This window comes from Balaenoptera ricei, chromosome 10 (assembly GCF_028023285.1).
Source record: "Balaenoptera ricei isolate mBalRic1 chromosome 10, mBalRic1.hap2, whole genome shotgun sequence".
NCBI lineage: Eukaryota > Metazoa > Chordata > Mammalia > Artiodactyla > Balaenopteridae > Balaenoptera > Balaenoptera ricei.
In genome coordinates this window covers 44,791,663-44,810,124 of record NC_082648.1, presented here as the reverse complement: position 1 = coordinate 44,810,124, position 18,462 = coordinate 44,791,663, and the positions used below count along the sequence as shown (strand labels likewise).

The window sequence follows — 18,462 nt, the reverse complement described above, 5'->3', positions numbered from 1 at the left end:
CCAGGGACAGGGCTGGAGGAGGGGGCGGCCGAGGGCACTTGCTCACCAGGCACGTGTGGACCAGTATGGGGCCAGGGAGGGGGATCGTGTGTGTCCCATGGGCCTGGCTTGGGCCTGGGATGCCCCAAGAAGCACAGGTGTGCCCCTGGGAGACCTGAGGCTTTGACCTTCCTGGAAACAAGGCATGATTCCAACTCCGACTAAACGTTATAGAAACTCTTTATCATTAGACAAAAATAGACTCTTTTTTAGCCCCCTTTTCATGTGATCCCACTCTGATCTCTCTGCTCAGAGGGGAGGCAGAGGAGGGAGTGCCTTGCTCCCCACACTCTCCCCTCTCCCTGCCATGCTGGGACCTGCAGCTGGGTGGAGCTAGCAGGGCCTGTCTCCGCCAGCGCTGATGTTCTCGCGCAGGTAGGGCCATCCCCATCTCCTCCAGGCTCCACTGCTGATGCCTCCTCACCCTTCACACACCCATCTCTGCCATCTGCTCACATGCAAGGTCATCTCATGGGCCCGTCCACTTTGCTTAGCAGGCTGGGGGCGGGGAAGGAGAGCAGTGTCCCAGGCCGGTGTCCGCTCCCCGTTCCTAGGGGAGGGGCTGGATCCCGGGTCTCCTGGGTCCAGGCCAGGGGAAGTGAGGGCTGTGGGGTGCTGAGAGGGGCGCAGTGTTGACGTGGGCTCGGAGCTTGTGGCCTTCCTTCATTTTCTCTGGCCCAGCAGAACTTTGGTGATGAAGGTGACAATGGCGCCTGCAGGCTGATCTGGGTCAAGCTCTGCAAAGAGGTGACACACGTTCTCCCAGGGGCTTCCCGGCTTCTTGGCCACGAAACCAAAGATCCTGGGGGTACAAAGGCAGGGTGGGGAGGGCTCAGCATCCCTTCCACAGGGACTGCCACGCCAGGGTTGGGGAGGAAGGAGGTGTCTCGATGCCACGCCAGTGCCATGTCATGCCATGCCAGGGAAGGGCGACTGCACTCCCAGGGAGGCTTACTTGGAGGTGGTCCCGTCCGGGTTGGTCCATCTGCAGAAGGAGAAGAACTGTGAAGGGATGCACCCGGGGAATAGCTACCAACGGAAGAGCTGAGCTGGGGACTGTGGGGCGAAAGGGCTGGGAGGGAGAGGGTCACCTCCGGTCCTGAGGGTCAGTGCTGGCGAAGGTGATGCTGTTCACTGGATAATGGCGGCGAAAGAAGAGCCTGTGAGGAGGAGGGTGGGGAAAGTCACCCGGAAATCGGGGCCCCAGGGCCTGCGCCCCCCCGGGGCTTGGCACGCACACTCACTTCCTCTGGTTGTCTGTCAGCGTGATGCCCTGGGCTGAGACCTTGAAGTGGACAATGGCTGGCGTGGCGCGGGGGCTGCAGCTCAGAGCTGCGGAGCTGGCCCGCGCCACCGCCTGGGGGCCTGTCAGCGACTCCGTCTCCACTGAGGTCAGGTAGAGCACACTGCAGGCTGGGGGGGCGGGGGGTTGGAGGGAGCAGTGGCTCTGCCTGCCCCCAGGTCTATCTTCCCTCGGTCCCCCCACCCCACCAGCTCTCACACTTTCCCCAGCTAGCGCTGCTCGGGGGATGCGTGTCACACAGGTAACCTGTTAAAAAGGCAGGTTCTGTGACTCCCCCAGATCCACAGTCAGAGGTGCTGGAAAGAGGCCTGAGAATCTGCTTTCTAACAAGCCCCCTCCCCGCAGAGCCTAGACTGAGGACTCCCTCTCCCACTGTGCCTACAGATGCAGGGCTCCCCCTGCCCTCATGGGTTAGACGCATCCGCCAGGGCCCACCCACCCACCTCAAGGCCTTTCAGTGCCCCATGTATCAGCAACGGCCCCCTTGGTGCCCAGGGGGAGGAAAGAGGGAGAGGCCCGTACCGGCGCCCTGACGCAGGAGGTCTGCCGCTGTGCTCATGTTGGTGGGCACTGGGGCCTCTGGGGCCTCCTCCAGAGGATCTGAGGGAAACGGGGGTCAGCGGGGAGCGGCAGTGCTGGGAGCTGGAGAGCACCCTCTGCCGTCCCCGAGGGAAGGCAGGCAGGCGGGAAGCCAGGGCCTGGGGAGTCTGCCTTTGGCTGCAGTGGGTGGGGAGAGGTGGGGGGACAGATGACCGGACACCCACCTTTGCTGGGAATGCGCAGGCAGCAGGGCAGGGACAGCGGGGAGATGGAGTGCTGGGAGACCAGGGCCGACAGGCTGCCTGCAGGGGAGAGGCGAGTGGGCTCTCGAGGCACCCGGAGATCCTGGTGGTCTACCTCCTCCCTCCTGACGCCTCTTGGCCTCCCTGGACCAGCCCAGTGCAGCCTTCCCAGCCTCTGCTTCTCACCAAAGTAGGGCTCGCTGGGGCAGCCCTTGATCTTCACCCCTTTGGGCCCAGTCTCAATGAGAAAGTGGCGGACCAGCTGTTCCAAGGGGTCCCCTGAGCGGAGGGGAGGGGAGGGGAGAGGAAGGCTTCGTCAGATTCCAGGTTCTGCTTCTCGCCTGCTGGAATTCTTTCCCGAGCAGGAGAGGTCACTTGCTCCCTCTCCCCACTAAGAAGCGACATGGTCCACCCTGCCTTGTCCTGCCTCTGGTACCTCCCCACACCCCACTCCCCGTTCCCCTCACGTTTGGCCATTCTGTACCTTTCCAGGGCTGGGCGCTGGGTGGGGGCGTAGCCACCTTGAGAGCCAGCCCATAGGCTCCTTGGAATGAATGACTGTCCCTGATCAAGAAGGTCCCAGGGTCCTTGTCCTTCAGCAGGGCAATGGCTGGAGGAGGTGGGAGAAGTCTTCACAGCGGCCGACTGAGCCCCAAGGAGCCCCTCCGCTCTGCTGCCCAAGTTCCCCAGGCCTCTGGCCCTAACAGCTGCGGCGACAGCACCCGGGACGCCACTGGGGAGTCAGCGCACAGAGCGCTGACAGTGTTAGACCTCCTTGGGCCCGAAGCCCAGAATCACCAGCTAGAGAGAAGCTCGGCCTAGAGGAGGCCCGCTGAGACGGGGAAGAGACACCCACTGGAAGGATGGGCTCCAAAGCCGAGCCAGAGCCCTGGGCGGTGGGAGGGGGGGGGGCGCAGGCTGGCTTCTCACCTTGGTCACGGGACAGGTGTGGCTTATACCAGAACTTGGACGTATCCTGGACAAACTTGACGTTGCTCTGGCTCTCTTGCATAGGGGGCTCTAGGACAGGGAGGGACTGAGCTTGGCCTCAGGGCTCCCCAGTCCCCATGCCATGCCCCTCCCTGGGAAAAAGGGTTCTCCCGAGGTGGCCCCAGCCACCTGAAGGCCTTTATACCTGGAGGTTGGGGGGCATTATCCGGGAGCAGAGGTGCAAAGGTGACATGGTGACTCATGCCTCTGGCTGGTGGTGATGCCTGCTCTGGGCCCCAGGGTCCTGGCTGTTGCCCAGGCCCCAGCAGGTGGCGCTTCTCGGGAAGTGGGGGCTGGGTGGGGCCATTGATGTCATAAGATGCAGCCAGAGGGAAGGCAGGTACGGGTGAGCTCTGAGGTGGCTCTGGGCTGGCCACAAGCCAGGGCATCTGAGTAGGCACAGGGGTGAGGGGGGACCCATCTGGGCTGTCCGGGGAGTCTTGAAGGCCCTGCCAGGGGGCGTGGCGGAGGCCGGGCAGGGTGGTGGGTACAGGGCCCCTCGGACTGGCGCTGTCCGAGCGGCCCCCTGGGCTCCTCTCCTGAGGCCAGTCGTTGGGTGAGCTGGGCGGGGAGGCTGGGGAGAAGGGACCAGGGGCCGCAGGCTCAGGCCCACTTCTTGCTGGCAGCTCTGGAGATTTTTCAGCCCCTCCCTGGGAAGCAGGTGGCAAGGCCTCTCCGGGACTCAGTCTCTGAGTGGGCGCCAAGGTGGGGGACCTAGTGTCCTGCCGTCGGGCGCTGCGGGGTGGGAGGGCGGGTGGTTAGTAGAGCCGCAGAACCCCGTGAGAGCTGCCCCCATCCCAGGCTTCAGGGTCTGCCTGGACAAGGAGGCGCCTGAGCTGCCCAGCCCCTCTGGGTACCTCTCCTTGCCCTGGACTGGGCTGCTGGTGTGCAGGGGCGTGGAGGGACCGGACAGCTCAGAAGAGGCACTGCACTGGGCATCTCGGGGAGACCGAGGCAGGGTGCTGTGCCCGCTGGGGCCCTCCCTCCAGGACACCGGCTCCGGCGACTCTGCAGGGAAGGTGAGAGGAGAGGTTGTGAGCCAGGAAGAGCCCCTTCTGTCTGGCTTAGCTCTTTCTCACTCTGTGCCTTCCCCCACCATCTTCCAGAGCCCTCCTCTGCCCTGGGCACTCCCCATCCCAGTGCCCTCACCTGCAGATGCCAAGGGTCCTGCTGGGGCCAGGTGCCCGGGCAGCGGATACCTGTCCCCTCCCTCCTCTGCAGGGATCTCGTAGCTGAGGTTCCTGGATTGGGGGTAGGGCGGGCTGCCGGGGGAAATGGAGCCAGCCCGGGGGGAGTGGGCACCAGAGCTGGGATACCTTCTGCCCTCGCCTGGAGACCCGCAGCTGTGAGGCGCCCGGCCATATGCTGGGCAGTAACTGGGAACCGCTCCTCCATAGCCGTATGTCACCAGGGCAGGGTACCCTGGATGCCCATACCTGCCTTCGGGGCACATGGCGTAGGAGCAGCCCTCATGCCCTTCCTCGCCTGCCTTGGGTGGCTTCAGGCAGCTGTAGTCAGGCACTGGGGCATGGTGGTGCCCGCAGGCAGGCACCAGCAGGGGCAGCGGGTGCCCAGGTCGCACCGGGTGCAGGAGGGGCTTGCCAGCCTCATTCGCCCACCCCTCTCCAGCCTCCCTCTCCAGGCGCAGCCCATAGAGGGCTGCCGTGGGCAGTGCTAGCTTCTCCTCACAGGCGGGGCATGAGCACAGGGCAGGCAGCCCAGGGTCCTCTAGGATCACCACCTCCCGGTAGCCTGGGGCGCGGTAGCCAAAGTCCCCGTTGGCCGGTTTCCCCAGCTCAGGCGGGTAGGGGTACGGCCCCTCGGACAGCGATCGGCAGAGGCGCCTCTTCTCCACGGAGGCCTCAGCATAGCCCTGTGGGGGCCCCTCGTAGGCCCCGTAGGCCAGCCGCCTCCTCTCCAGGGTCCCCTCTGGCCGGTAGTAGCCCCCATTGGGGACCCCACAGGGCTCCCGGTAGCCCTGGCGGCAGGAGCAGTGGCGGCTGAGGCCAGGCCTGTGTCCCGAATACATTCCAAGGCGGGGGCCTCCACCCGCCGGGGGCTGCTCTTCATCATCGAGGATGGCCGTCTCACGCCCAGCTCCCCGGCCCCCAGTGGCCACTCCACAGCCCCCCAGGAGGCGCTCCAGCTCCTGTCGCTCAGCAGCTGTCGGGGGTGGCCGGCCAGGGGACTCAGCGGCTGGCTCGGTGGTCAGCGTGGATGAATGGCCAGAATCGCTGCTGACAGAGAGCAGCGGGGGCGGGGGCGGCTCCGGAGAGGGCGCCGGCGGGGTCTGGCGGGGGGCCCGCTGCACCTGGGCGTAAGGACTGCCATCCAGGGGTCCCCGGGTATGGGTGACGGAGTCTGGATCCGGGAGGGAGGGCAAGCAGGCAAAAGGGGGAGAGAGAGAAAGCGTGTGTGTTAACAGGGGACAGCGCAGGAGACTCCAGCTCAGGGGGTGTCTCTCGGGAGGGGTGTCTGCCTGGGGAGGGAAGAGTGTGCCCCCCAAAACTCCACCTCCTGCCACCCCACGCCCCACACACCGTCCACACTGTCCTCGTGGTGCAGGTTGAAGTTCTCGTAGGAGTCCCAGCGCACAGCAGGCTCTGCCGTGTTGTAGTCAACAGACACCGAGGGCTCGTTCCGTGGGGTGCTGCCTACGGAAGGGCACCCGGGGGTGAGGAGCAGGGAGGGATGACCCCCCCCCCGGCCCCCGCCGGGGCCAGGCCTGGCTCTCACCTTTGATCTTCTCTGGGCTGGAGGAGAAGACGAACTCCACCGAGGCTTGGAAGGGGAACCTCTCGTCTGCAGGGAGTGGACCGTGAGGAGCCCGGCACCCACCCACCCGCCCGCCCGCCTTCACCTGGGCTCCAGCCCCAACGCCACTTGTCTCCAACTCACCGGTCCAGGCCTCGTCCAGCTGGTCCTTGGGGAAGGTGAGCCGTGGTCCATGGATGGTACACGTGTGGAACTGGACTCGGAACACGAGGGTCCGGTCAGTCCCCCGGCTCCCCCTGTGATAGCACGTCACCTGGGTGAGGGGAGGGAGACCGGCATTCAGGCCCTCGTGTCCACTCACGTCTTCTCAGTGCTTCCACCCTGGGGACTATCTGGCCACGGCTCTGCCTTGCCTGAACCCCAAGGTGACCTCCTCCCCATCAGGAGGATGCCCTCTTTGCCCTCCCATCGGCCTCGAATCGATGGCTCACCAGAGACTGTGCAGCTGGCAGCCTACACCACCACCCCTCACCCCACCCCCAGGCCTCTCCCTGTCGCTAAGGCCCCCTCACCATGACATCGCCTTTCAGGAGGAGAGCTGGCTCCAGGCTGATGCAAAGCTGCTGGGGACCAGGGCCTGCAACATGACTGGGGAAGAGAGAGGGCAGAGGTGAATCAGGGGCACTTGGGTGCACGGGTGGCTGTGAAGAGTCAGGAGGGAGCTGGGAGATTGGAGACTGAGCACTGCCTTAGTGAGAGCCCTTTAAGCATCAGCTTCCGCATCTATAAAACGGATTCTGTGATGCTATTAGTTTGTGGGTGCAGTGGCTGGAGCTGGAGGCCCAGCTATCTGGGGAGGCTGGAGAAACAGGGACCCAGGGAGCAGGGAAGCAGGGGCCGGGGAACAGAGCACTCACTAGATTCCAGATGTGTAGACAAGCTGCATGGACTGGTAGATCTTGAGGAAGGGCTGGAAACCTGGAGGGGCACGAAGGAGAAGACACGTGAGGGGTGCTGAGTGGAGGGGGTGGGGGACAGCCCACTCCCTGGAGTACATTCCAGGCAGACTCACCCGTGCCAGGTTCAAAGGCTGGCAGCATGGGCACGAGCACGTAGTGCAGGAAGAGAGGGCTGCTGTTCATTCTGATGGAGCCGGACAGCAGACCACTGAAGTAGCTGATATACCTGGTGGGGGGATGTAAGGAGGACGTAAGCCCCTTCCTCTGGAGACGCCCTGGTGTCATCTCAACTACGAACACCGCCCCAGCCACCTTCTCCTCGGCGCTTCCCGCCCATCTTCCAGCTCAACAGAGATTTCTTCCTTGCATCTAACCTCCATCCTTCTTGCTGCCTCTGAGGTTTTGTTCTTGCTGTTCCCTCTGTCTAGAATGCTCTTCCCCCAGATCTCTGCCTCACGTTATATAGCGGAGGGCCCTGACTGTCCTGTGAGTCTCCGTTCATCACGAGACTCAGCTTTGTTTTTTGTATAGATAGCACCTGTCATCATCCAAAACGACCTTGTCTCTTTATTCACAGGTTTATTGCCGTCTACCCCACTAGCATGTAAATAAGCCCCACGAGAGCAGGGACCCTGTGCTTGTTCCGCATTCTCAGCACTTGGCACAATCCCAGGCACACAGATGCATCTGTGCTCCATGCAGGTGTGCTGCATGAATGAGAGAACCTCGGCCTTCGTAGCCACGGAGGGAACTGCTCCTCTGGCCCATCCCCACCTAGGCTGCTCACCGGCGCTGGGACGGCTGCAGCTCTGAGGCCACCTTGTCCTCACAGAACTTCCGCATGGTAAGGGTAGCCAGCGCCTGGTCCGCTCTGGGGAGAGTGGGACCAGTGTGGGGGCTTAGGGGCTGGTCTCCAGCCTGGTCTCCCATCCCTAAGCCCCAAGGGAGGGAAGAGAGGTGCGATTTCCCCCAAGTCTAGAGGAGGCCCAGGGTGGTGGTGAAGAGAACTAGAAACCCCACAGTCACTTTACTAGTTGTTGGACCTCGGGCAATTGTTCCCTGAGTTTTAGTTTCTTCCTCTGTAAAATGGGACAATAAGACCATGTTATGGGTTGAATTGTGTCCCCGCAAAAGATATGTACCTCAGAATGTGACCTTATTTGGAAATAGGGTCGTTGCAGATGTAATTAGTTATGATGTTATACTGGAGTAGGATGTGCCCTTAATCCAATATGATTGGTGTCCTTAGAAGAAGAGAAGAAGAGACACAGACACACAGACACACAGGAAGAAGGCTATGTGACAACAAAGGCAGAGATTGGAGTGATGCATCTGCAAGCCAAGGAACACTAAGGATTGTCTGCCACCACCAAGAGCTAGGAAGAGGCTAGGAAGAGGCCAGGAAGGTCTCTACCCAGAGTCTCAGTGGGAGTGTGGTCCTGCTGACACCTCAGATTTTAGACTTGTAGCTCCCAGAACTGAGACAACAAGTTTCTGTTGTCTTAAGCCACTTAGTTTGTGGCACTTAGTTACAGCAGCCCTAGGAAAACTGTGGTGAAGTACAAGTGAGAAAAAGGAGGTGGAAAGGTCAAGTTTATAGTAAATGGCTCTTCTGAACACCGAGGTGGGCTTCAGAGGAGATGGGCTCGTCAAGGGCCAGCTGGAGGAAGGGTCACTGGGGAAGGGGGCACTCGGGGCTGGGGAGCCTTACCCTGCAGAGATTTTGCTGTAGTGCATGTAGGCAGAGACGATGACCCCGAGCTTGCCCTTGCTCCCCTAGGGACAAAGAGACAGGGATGCAGGGCTTACTGGGGCCCCTGGCTGAGGGCACCCCAGCCCTGCGAACCCGCACTCCCAGCTCACCTTGCAGTACAGTACGACCACGTGCTGCGGGTCGGCACTGAGCCACGTCTCCATGGCTTTGCAGATGGAGCACAGCTTGTCCAGCGGGGGCGCGTGCAGCTCAGGCCAGCCAAAGTCCTGGACCTGAGGGGTGCAGGAGTGGGACTGGAGCTGGTGGCCACCAAAGAAGAGGTGGGTGAGGGTGGAAGAGGGACAGGCTGTAGGGGCCTGGAGACAAAGTCAGGGGCCTGCTGGCTGTGTCCATGACAGCTTCAACACTTCCCTCACCTGGACAATGGGTTGATACCTGCTGCACCATGCTTTGGGGTGTCCCAAGTGACGTGTCATATGGGAAAGTGCTTCAGAGTGAAGTAGGTGGCAATTGCTACTATTAATACCGAGGAGGCAGGGGGTGATGGCTTTAATCCCCTCCTACCTTGGGGTTTAGGCGGGTCAGGTCATGTCTTTTCTCTGAAAGGTTGAAGAGCTGCAAGTAAAGTGGGGGCGTTAGGCGAAGTGACCCCAGGCAGCGAGGCGCGGTGATGCTTGGGGGTGGTATCACCCGCTGTGACCCTAAGGACGGGTCTTTCTCCAAAATGAGTAGGTCGCTAAGGCCCAGCCTAGCTCGTACAGCCCAGTCGGCGTTCCAGGTTTGCGCCCGGGCCCCGCCCACTCGGGGCTCCGCCTCCGCGGCGTGACGTCAGGGAGGGGCCTGGCCCATCCGGACCTCCCAGCCCTCTCGTTGGCTGACTGAGGCAGGTCCCGCCCCTCACCAGGTACTTGTCGCGGTGCTTGGATTGCAGCACGTGAGCCAGCTCGCGCAGGTGGCCCCGGTGTCGCTGCTCGTCGGGCCGCGCGGGGAAGGCGGCGGCCAGGATCCGCTCCGTCACGTAGGTGAGGTCCAAGTCCCAGCGGCGCTCCATGAGAGGATCCAGGCTGAAGCTCCTGGGGAGGAGGCGAAGCCTGTGTTAGGAACAGGGCGGAGAGTGGGGGTGGGGCGGGCACCGGAGGCTGCTGTTAAGGAAGGGTGTTTGGCTGACTACAGGTGAGGTCTCCTGGGTCCTGAGAGTGGGTGGGACCAGCTGGGGGGCGGGGCTGGCCTGGAGAGCTTTGTTGGGGGGCCCTGCTCTGGGCTGAGGTGTGGGGCCAGCGGAAGGGGCTCATATGGGACCACACCCCGCGCCCTCACTTACCTGGGCAGAGTGCTGCGTTGCTTTGAGTAGTTCAGAGACTTGGTGGATCCCTGGTGGATGAGATGAGACTTTGCACACGTCTTTTGTGCCCCTCACTCTGGGCTCCCCACTCCAGAGTTCCATGAACTTTTGCCTCAGAAGAAACCTAGGTCCTTAGTCCCAGAGCTACCTGCTTCCACCCCCCTCCTCCAGCATCACCTTACCAGGTGCTCTATGCGCCTCACAGGGGCCGTGTTTCTCCGCTAGAGGGAGATGGGGGAGGAAAAGGGAGTGGTTAGGGAAGGGGCAAGGACCAGCCGGTGTCCCTGTGAGGGATGTACTGGGCGGGGGGGTGTCCTAGCCCCCAGCAGGCCCAAGAGGACGAGAGCAGAGGGCTCAAATTTTTTCCCACTGCCTCAGGATGACCACTATCCACAGCAGTCCATTCAAGGTAACCTCCTGGGGGCCCTCTCTGTGGCCACCAGATCTCTGGACACCGCCGCAGCCAGGTTCCTTGCCTCGGTCACCCCATCCCAGAGCATACTCACCAGCTCCGTGGGAGGCACGGCCTGACAGGACGAAGTCACCTGGAAGGAGACGGGAGAGAGGAGCTGAGTTGCTGGTGAAATGGGCTTTCCCGGGCTTAAGGATGGGGCCACCCCTCAGCTTCAGCAAGAAGGTGGAGGGGCTGTCAGCAGATGGGCACAGGCTGCAACTGAGGTTCCTCTATTTAAGGGAGCCTCCCCTCTGGCCTCTCGGTCCCCCACCCCTGGGCCCCCCACTTGTTACTCTTGGCTTCCAGCCCCCTGCCCACACAGACCCCCATTCATCCAGCTGCAGGGCAGGAGTTATATATAGAGCCATGCAGGCAGGCCACGGCCAGGGACGGACACTGGCCTCTTTCACTGGGAGACCCCGCCCCCGGGCACACAGCTCCCCAAAGCCAGCTCCAAGGCCCTAGGACCCCTCACACTGCAGGAGGAGGACCAGGGCACCTCCCCAGAGATGCGGCTGTCTCAGGTTCCCAGTGGACAGTGGGTGCTATCTACACCTTGCACCTTCTGCCCAGCCTTTCCAGGGCCCAGGACAAGACCCACTCAGGCATCCTGAGGACCCTTCCCCAGAAGGAAGGCACAGCCCATCCGGCTGCCAGTCTCCGAAATCCTGCTCTGACACCCACCCACCCCACCCTTCCTCCTCCTCATTCTCCTCCTCTTCCCCACCCCCCCATCCACTCGCCAGCTGCGGCCTGGGCAAGGCACCAAGACAAATGCGCCAAACGCGCGCTGTCTGCGCTGCCTGGGCCAGCCCTCCAGGGGGTGGAGTAGGGTGGTTCTTAAAGGGCCCAGTACAGTACCCTCTCCCACCCAGCAGGGGTTCCCCAATGATGAGAAGGGTGGAGGGTTGATGCCAGTGTGGTTGGAGAAGCCTGTTTCACAGGAGGAAGGGACCCCAGTCCCCCTCCCCACAGCAGGTACCCACCTTTGCTTCACATTTTCTGTGTGTCGCCACCTTGCACACTAGAGGGGATGGAGGGGAGGAGAGGGGTTAGCAGGGGCCCACTGGGGCAGTGGAAGGGGTGGCCCTCTCCCATCTCCCCAGGCCCTGGAACTAGACCTTGGGACTTCCAGGACTCCGGCTGTACTGAGCTGGCTGGAGTGGGGGAGCAGGGGCAGAGTTCAAGGGAAGCGCATGGCAGTGGTGCACTACTGCCCAGGCCAGGGAAGGAGGGAGCCAGGGGTAATGTTCTAGGGTGGGTGCGGGTGAAGAGGAAGCAAGGGAGGAAAGCCTCCAGTCTCAGGTGAGGTGGGAAGGTGATTTAGAGTACTGGGTCTCCTGGGGTGCTGGGGGAGCAAGGGCTGTTTGGAGGGGACGCAGTTCCTCTTGGCTCCCACGTGGCCCAGCCCAGGGGCAGCACACGCAGTACGGGTTCTGTTCTGGGGCCTGCCTGCTGGGGTTGTGCAACCCAGTGGTGCTGGGTGACGCTCGCAGAGGCACAGCATAGGGCAGGGCGCCTCACCTCGGCACGAGACGCCTGTCCCATCGATGGTCACCTTACACACTGCACAGACTGGTGGTTTCTTCCGGAAAACCTTCTCCCGGAAGCTATGTGGCTCAGCTTTCCTAGGCTAGGTGGAGGGACAGACAGACAGAGGTGTCAGTTCCCACGGGCCCATCTCCAGGACCGGGCCGGGGCCTGAGCACTGCACAGTTTCTCTCTTCTTCCATCCCGATAAAGCCCTCAAACTCGTAGAACGCACTTGGCCTCAGCTGTTTCCGGGCAGTTGTAGGGCTTGTCCTAGACAGTGCGTAGAACCTGGCCCCTTGCGTCACCCTAGCTGGGTCAGCTCCTCCCCAAGGGATCACTTAGGCCCCTCACGTGGCCCTGGTGTGTGATACCCTTGTGGTCACTGCCACCCAAGCCCTAGAGCTTCCGTCCTGGTGTGGGGGGATAGCGCTCCCTGACTCCGCTATGAAGGCAACCTGTTTCTCCTCCCATCTTGCCCTCCCCAGCTGGAGGCTTCGGTAGAGAGTGAGCAGGGAGGGGGTCAGACATGAATGTACGGTGTCAGTCACACAGCGCCCAGACTGACCCGGCAGGAGGGCCTCAGCCAGGCCTGCTCCCCTGGTCCCTCTGTCCCAGTCCTCCAGGCGGCGGACACGCCCTCCTCCCCCTACTGTCGGAACAACATGTTTACTCATTGTGCACCCAGGCGGCAGGCAGCAGTTGTGTAAGGAGGGGGCGGTAATGCTCAGAGGGAGAGGCAGATGGAGGCATGACTTGGAAATATTTCGCTGCCTTACTGCTCCGGGATGTAGTAAGCGCCCCGTCACTTGAGGAGGTTCAAGTGGGATTCCAGCTTTGGAGAGGGAGAGGGTGGAGCAGATGCTCTTGGGCCCCTCCCCACCCAGAGTGCAGTGAGCGAGGAGGCTGGGATGTCCCCTATGGCCCAGGCCTACCTTGTCCCATCCCTCCCATCCTCTGGGGACCATTTGCTTCCTTTGCCTCTTCTCTCTTCTACCTATTTTTCTCCTCCTCTGGCGTTCAAGTTCCTGCCTCCCTCCCCCATAGTATTGTCTCATGTTGCCCTGAGATGCTTCTTTTGGGGTGAGGCTGAGAAAATGTGGGGAAAGGCAGTGATGGGGCCTCCAGGCCCCTCAGCCTGGGGATGCAGGCAGCACCTCTGGTCTCTTGGCTGTCCCTGAAGCTTCTGGATTAAACCCAACTTGAACTCTTCTGGGCTGGACCAACTCTGCCAGACCCACTAGGAAACCTGGGTGCATTTTGGCATTAATGGCACACACAGATGATATCAGTGGAAAGCAAATCAACCCCCCCTTGTCTAAAGCACTCCTGAGACCTGGCTGCCTCCCTCCCTTCCTTCCTTCGCCACCCCCATCCCATCTCCCTCAAACTTCTCAGCTTAGGGACGTCCTCTCTGGGGTTCCAGGATAGTACCCAGGAAGGTCCTACAATGATATATACCTGCCTGGGTGCAGGGCTGGCCTGGGCTAGGGCAGGGAATGTGTCAGGCGAGCTGAAAGGGACACCAGGTTTTGCTCTAACCCGAACATCTGCTGCTCACGTCACAGCCAGCCCTGGCCACTCCAAAGGGATAGAGTAACAAGGGGATGCGAGACCAGGGGAGAAGGCTGAGGAAGCCGAAACTGGGAAGGGGGTCTGGCCTGAGTCCTGGCCCCCTCCCCCACTGCCCACACCTCCACCCCTGCCCCTCCTCTGCCCAGCCAATGGGCACTCCTACCCTGTTGGTGGCCCGGCTGCTGTCCCTCCTCCCCAGGGCTCTGAGCAGCCTCTCCACTGGGCCGCTGGACTTCATGGTGTCCGGCTGCCTGGGGTGCCGGCCGTGGGGCCCGAACAATGCTGGGGCCTGGCCCGGGGCTTCCTGGAAGCGGCCTGGCGGAGGCAGCCACTTCCCCTGGGTGGAGAGTAGGCTGTCTGGCTGGTGTGAGGAGAAGCCCAGCCCTGGAAGTGGAGGGGAGTGCAGGCGGGAAGGGGGCAGGTCGCTGCTCCAGGAAGTGGGGGCGGGTGGGGGTGGGGAGGAAGTGGGGGAGGCCAGGAGATCAGATTCCCAGGATCTACCCTGCTGGGAGTGTCAGCCCAGGATCTTTTGCCCCCAACCCACCCTGCTCTGGAGCTGCCCCATGCCCAGGGATCTGCCCTATCCAGGGATCTGTGGGATCCTGAGATCCAGCCCCCAGTGGGGCGGGGCAGGGGCGGGGTGGGAATTTAGGTCTCAGGGCAGGGCTCAAGGGCCAGCGGGGAACACCGCGTCCCAGCCAGGCCAGCCTCCCGGCCTGAACTCTCAGGCTCTCTGGGGACTTCTGGTGGGGGGAGTGGGAGCTGGGAATTGCGACCCCAGCCAGCTCAGGAGTGAAGTGCATCCTGAGGGTCAGGGAAAATGGGACTGAGGGCCAGCTTCCTGCCTCAGTTTCACCAGTTGTGAAGAAATAGGAAAAGGAGAACGTGCACTGGCCCCCTGCCCCCACCATCTACACTGGAAGGTCAAATTCCAGTCAGAGTCTGCTCTGCACAGGAGCGAGCCATTCTCCTGCCCCAGCCCGAGGCATTTGGGGCCCTTCTCCTGAGAGCTCCCCAGCTGCTCTGCTCCTGACACAGTTCCCTACTCACCTATTCTCTGGCTTGTTTCTCTCAGGTTCCTAGCTCTTTTGAGCCTTGCCACCCCAGGCTCTAGGTCTGGGCTCCCCCCCTCCCGCCCCCCGAGCCTGAACGCTACCTTCATGGCTCTCCCAGCTCCGCTCTCCTTCCTCAGCAGCTGTCCCAGGGCCCGAGGACTGGACAGGAGGCCCCCCTCCCAACACATACTCCACGCCCCTCCGCGGGCCTCCTGCCTCCCTCCTGGGAATGCGGCCAGCTTCCTGTCCCGGAAGTTAAGGGAAGGAGGTGGATTGGGGCCTTGGAAAGGATGGGGGGGGAGTAATCTTCGGAAAGTATAAGGGGTTAATAGCCTGGGGGTCCTCAGCCCCAAGCCTTAGGACAGCAGCTCCCCAGAGCAGTCCAGTGGAACAGTCCAGTGGCTTGAAAGAATGTGCAAATGTGCGTGGCCCGCCCCCATTTGCAGTGTATTTACTGAATGTCCCAGGGCTCTGGAAGCTCCCCCAGCTCTGGCTTCTCCCACCAGGTCCGTTAACCTTCCCTCTCCCTCCCTCGAGCCCATCTGGGTTGGTCTAACCCTGCCGCTGCCGGGATGAGCCCACTCAGGACACTTCCTTGGGCTGCCTGGACTGGGTCTACCCTGAGGCTTCTCCCTTGAAGCTCTAATCCTCCTTCCAGGTCAGGAAGTCTGCCCCCAGGGTACCTTAGCCAGAGGGCGGCCTAGCCTGTAACTGGAGAGGGGCACTGGCTCCGCAACACACTCCCACCCCACCAGCCCTGGCTGGGTCCCAGGACATTCCAGGCCCCTGGCCAGTGTGGGCAACCGGGCCTGGCCTGGTCCAGTCCCCAGCCCTGCTGGGAGCAGGAGAGGTGCTGTGGTAGTGGTAGCATGGCCCTTCTCCCCTCCTATTACAGTTACCCTGACCAGGACCCCTCCAGCAGGCTTCTCTCTACTCCTGCTGCCTCCTGAGAGGCTGAAAGTCCCCTCACCTGGCAACAGGTCCCCAAACCTTCTCTAACCCTCGCTCTTGTCCTCGTGGGTGGCTCACTAGCCCCCGTGTTGGGTGGCCAGGGAAGCATGGTCTTGAGTCCCTCCCCACCTGTGGAGCACTTCTGAAGTGAGATGGGATGGGAGAGCGCTGAGCCTTCAGGCAGTGCTGAGAGGAGAAGCAGCTCGCTGGGGCAGGCCTGGGAAAGGCCAGGCCAGACCCCTGGGACCCTCACCCTCCTCCTGCCTGGAACTTTCCAGAGCCCGTCAGTCTCTCCCCGAGCCTGGCCCCCTCTTACTCCCAAGCCCTGGGTTTGTTTGGAGAAACCCCTCCACCCAACACTCCCCCTTCCTGGAAATAGCTGTGGTTGGATGAGCGGCTGGGAGCCCAGCCGCGAGGAGGGGTGAGGCCCAGGGAAGGAGACAGGGAGGGAAGGCGGGGTGTGCGAGTGTGCCCAGGGTGACCTGGAGAATTGACGGTGGAAGCCGAATCTGCCTCGGTTCCACCAGATGTGAAGTAAAATAGCAAAACCCTGACTCGCACTCTCCCCGGCCAGTTCCCGCCCAGGTCCCCGGCCTGCGGGGGCGGCGCGAGCGCGTGCGTGGCGGGACGGAGCGGCGGCGTGTGCGCCCGGGACCCGCGAAGGCGAGACTGCCGGGCTGGGGAGTGACCGCGGGCCGGCCCCGCCCCCTGGTCACCTTTCCGGCCTCCGGGCCCCGCCCGCTGCCGCCCCCGGCCCCGCGGCTCGCGGCTCCCGGCCCCCGGCCCAGCGCGCCGGCCCCGCTCCCCGAGCCCACTCGCCCCCCCGGTGGTCCCGCGCCCCCTGGCGACCGCCCCCGGCACTGTCCGCCGGGCCGTGACGCACAGGCCGCCGCCCTCCCGCCCGGCGCAGCGCGGCCACTCACCTGCGGGGGGCGCCCGGCGGGGCGGGGGCGCGGCGGGGCGGGGCAGCAGCAGGGGGAGCCCCCGGGCCAGCCCATCTCGCCCGGGCCCGCGCCGAGCGGACGCGGAGGAGGCGGAGGAGACGGGGCGGGCGCGCTGCGCTCGCCCCCGCCGCTCCCTGCACCGCCCTCTCCTCCCTCCTGCGGGCTCCTCTCCCTCCCTCTCTCCCTCCTTCCCGGGCTCCAATCCCCACGTGCCGCCCGCTCCCCGCCCCTCGTCCTTCTCCTTCTCCCTCTTCTCCCCACCTTCTCTGGCGAACCCACGCGCCCAGGAGCTGGGAAGGAGGCATGCGGGGACTGGCAGATACCCTCGGAGACCGGAAGAGACAGAAATGCGGGGAGAGATTTTGAGAGAGGTGGACACTGAGAACACAGGGACAGGAAAATCTCAGAGTCCGGAAGAGACTGACCCAGAGGGACACAGGCAAAAAAACTTACGAGCCAAACAGACGCAGAAGAAAAGGTGGACACAGGTCCAGAAGGCACTAGAAACAAGGGTGCAGAGGACTGCCTCGGCCTCTCTCAGTCCGGCCCCTCCACAGGAATGCATTTGGGAGTGGACCTGACCCCGAAATCAGGGGCCACCTGCGGCCTGGCCTAGTGGGGCTAGCGCCACCTACCCACCGGGGCTTCAAACGAAGGCATCTGGTATCACTTATGTCCCAAGTCGCTGGACGCACTCCTCTGGTCCTCTGCCACGGGAGACTTCTCGAGTGCCACCTAGTCTCCCCCAAAGGACTCAGAGCTGAGCACCTTCAGGTCAAGTTCAACCTCCCAACCCCACGCCTAAGCCGCTCCAGTCAACCCAAACATCACCCTGCTTTGGACCTGGACTGTTATTCCTGTTGCCTAGGATAATTCTATTAAAGTCTTCCTCTCATTTAACTCAAGTTCCAGGCTTCCCACTGGACATGGAAATTTATTCTGCGGTCTAATCTCATTCACTTCTTTTGCAGTGTCTGGATCTGGTACTGGATAGGAATTTCCTGGAGTTGAGTTAATGGGCTGTGGGGCTGGTTTGAGTTGTGCCACCCTGGAGGGGAAGGTAGAGGGAAAGGATGTCTTTCTAGAAGTTCAATCGATCTATTCCCATTCCCAGGTTCCCCAATGTTCTTTAGCAGTGAGCACTTCCTGAAACTTTCTCCCTTCCTCACCCTCCCCACTGGATTTTCCATGAGGAAAACTGGCGGGGGAGGGGGGCAGGCGGATTCTGAGGAGCCGGTGCCCAGGCCTCAATGCCCAATGCCTGCTTAAGGCAGCCAGTATCCCCAGCACTAAGGCCTTCTATCCCTCCCTGTCTCCTCTCTCAGCTGGGTCTTTTCTGTGCTCATCTAGCCTTTGGCAAAGGCTGAGAAGTCTGGTTCTGATTACGAGGGAGTGAGGCACCTGATTCTAATCTGGTGGCAGGGAAGAGGCTGGGAAGCTGCAGATGGTGACAATGCAGGTCCCCCAGAGACTGGCATTTGGGAGGGGTAGGTGTGTCTGGGACCGGGGAGCCTTGATCTTACTGCTCTTGACTGAGTTGGTGTCCAACAGGCAGAGATTAGAGCGGCAGGAGTCACTGGGATCTGGAGGAAGAGCTGGGGGATTGGAATGGAGCGGGGGAGGGAAGAGGTAGGGAGGCACTGGGAGAAGGTGAGAGGCCAGAGTCTGGAGAAGGCCAGAGGAGAGAGGAGAACCACAGGGATCAGAGGCTACTGGCGAAGGGGCAGGGCTGAAGGTCATTCTGTGTATTTTGGCAAGATTTGATTGTGTAATCGAGATAGCCAAGATATGAAAATTCCCTCACTTCTTTGGAGCCTAAGTCTACCTCTTTTAAAATCTTGCTCTTTCCAGAGTTCATTAGGGTCTTTGGCTGGGCCCTGGGATGCACGCCGAAGGGTAGGTTTTAGAGGTACCAAAGGAGAGACTGGGACCCAGAGAAAACGTACTTGACTGGATCCCAGAACGATGGGAGGGCTAGAGCCTCACACTCATGCTGGTATTGCTGCCCCTAAGAGGAATTTTTTTTTTTTTGGCCACACCGCCTGGCTGCGGGATCTTAGTTCCCTGACCAGGGATCAAACCCGGCCCCTCGGCAGTGAAAGCCCCGAG

General features: G+C 62.1%; 1 protein-coding gene across 10 annotated transcripts; it reads right to left on the bottom strand.

The window, feature by feature from the left end:
- Positions 1-201: 201 nt before the first annotated feature.
- On the bottom strand, positions 202-16,465 carry TNS2 (tensin 2). 10 transcript variants are annotated; one of them, XM_059935960.1, is made up of 30 exons: positions 16,333-16,465; positions 13,567-13,740; positions 11,823-11,931; positions 11,285-11,322; positions 10,351-10,389; positions 10,027-10,065; positions 9,824-9,873; positions 9,404-9,593; positions 9,067-9,117; positions 8,652-8,801; positions 8,500-8,564; positions 7,576-7,659; positions 6,902-7,014; positions 6,747-6,807; positions 6,402-6,477; positions 6,013-6,142; positions 5,851-5,916; positions 5,655-5,768; positions 4,264-5,475; positions 3,972-4,122; positions 3,260-3,849; positions 3,055-3,144; positions 2,609-2,734; positions 2,311-2,403; positions 2,107-2,184; positions 1,865-1,942; positions 1,284-1,452; positions 1,131-1,199; positions 995-1,024; positions 202-841 (listed from the first exon to the last, which is right to left on the bottom strand). In XM_059935960.1, exons 1-30 carry the CDS (start codon positions 16,405-16,407, stop codon positions 703-705), a joined length of 4,449 nt encoding a protein of 1,482 aa, XP_059791943.1. In that variant the 5' UTR covers positions 16,408-16,465; the 3' UTR covers positions 202-702. The 10 variants fall into 10 exon arrangements, with proteins under 10 accessions (XP_059791943.1, XP_059791942.1, XP_059791945.1 ...); XM_059935959.1 differs by lacking the exon at positions 16,333-16,465 and adding an exon at positions 14,560-14,649; XM_059935962.1 differs by lacking the exon at positions 16,333-16,465 and adding an exon at positions 14,560-14,649 and having other exon boundaries at positions 8,652-8,774.
- Positions 16,466-18,462: the final 1,997 nt, after the last annotated feature.

Coding starts and splice junctions, on each gene's coding strand:
- TNS2 (XM_059935959.1), bottom strand. CDS start 14,646: ATGTGTTGGGAGGGGGGCCTCCTGTCCAGTCCTCGGGCCCTGGGACAG. Junction 10,390..11,284: donor ACAGAAAATGTGAAGCAAAG/GTGGGTACCTGC, acceptor GTCTCCTTCCAG/GTGACTTCGTCCTGTCAGGC. Junction 5,917..6,012: donor GCTGGACGAGGCCTGGACCG/GTGAGTTGGAGA, acceptor CACTCCCTGCAG/ACGAGAGGTTCCCCTTCCAA.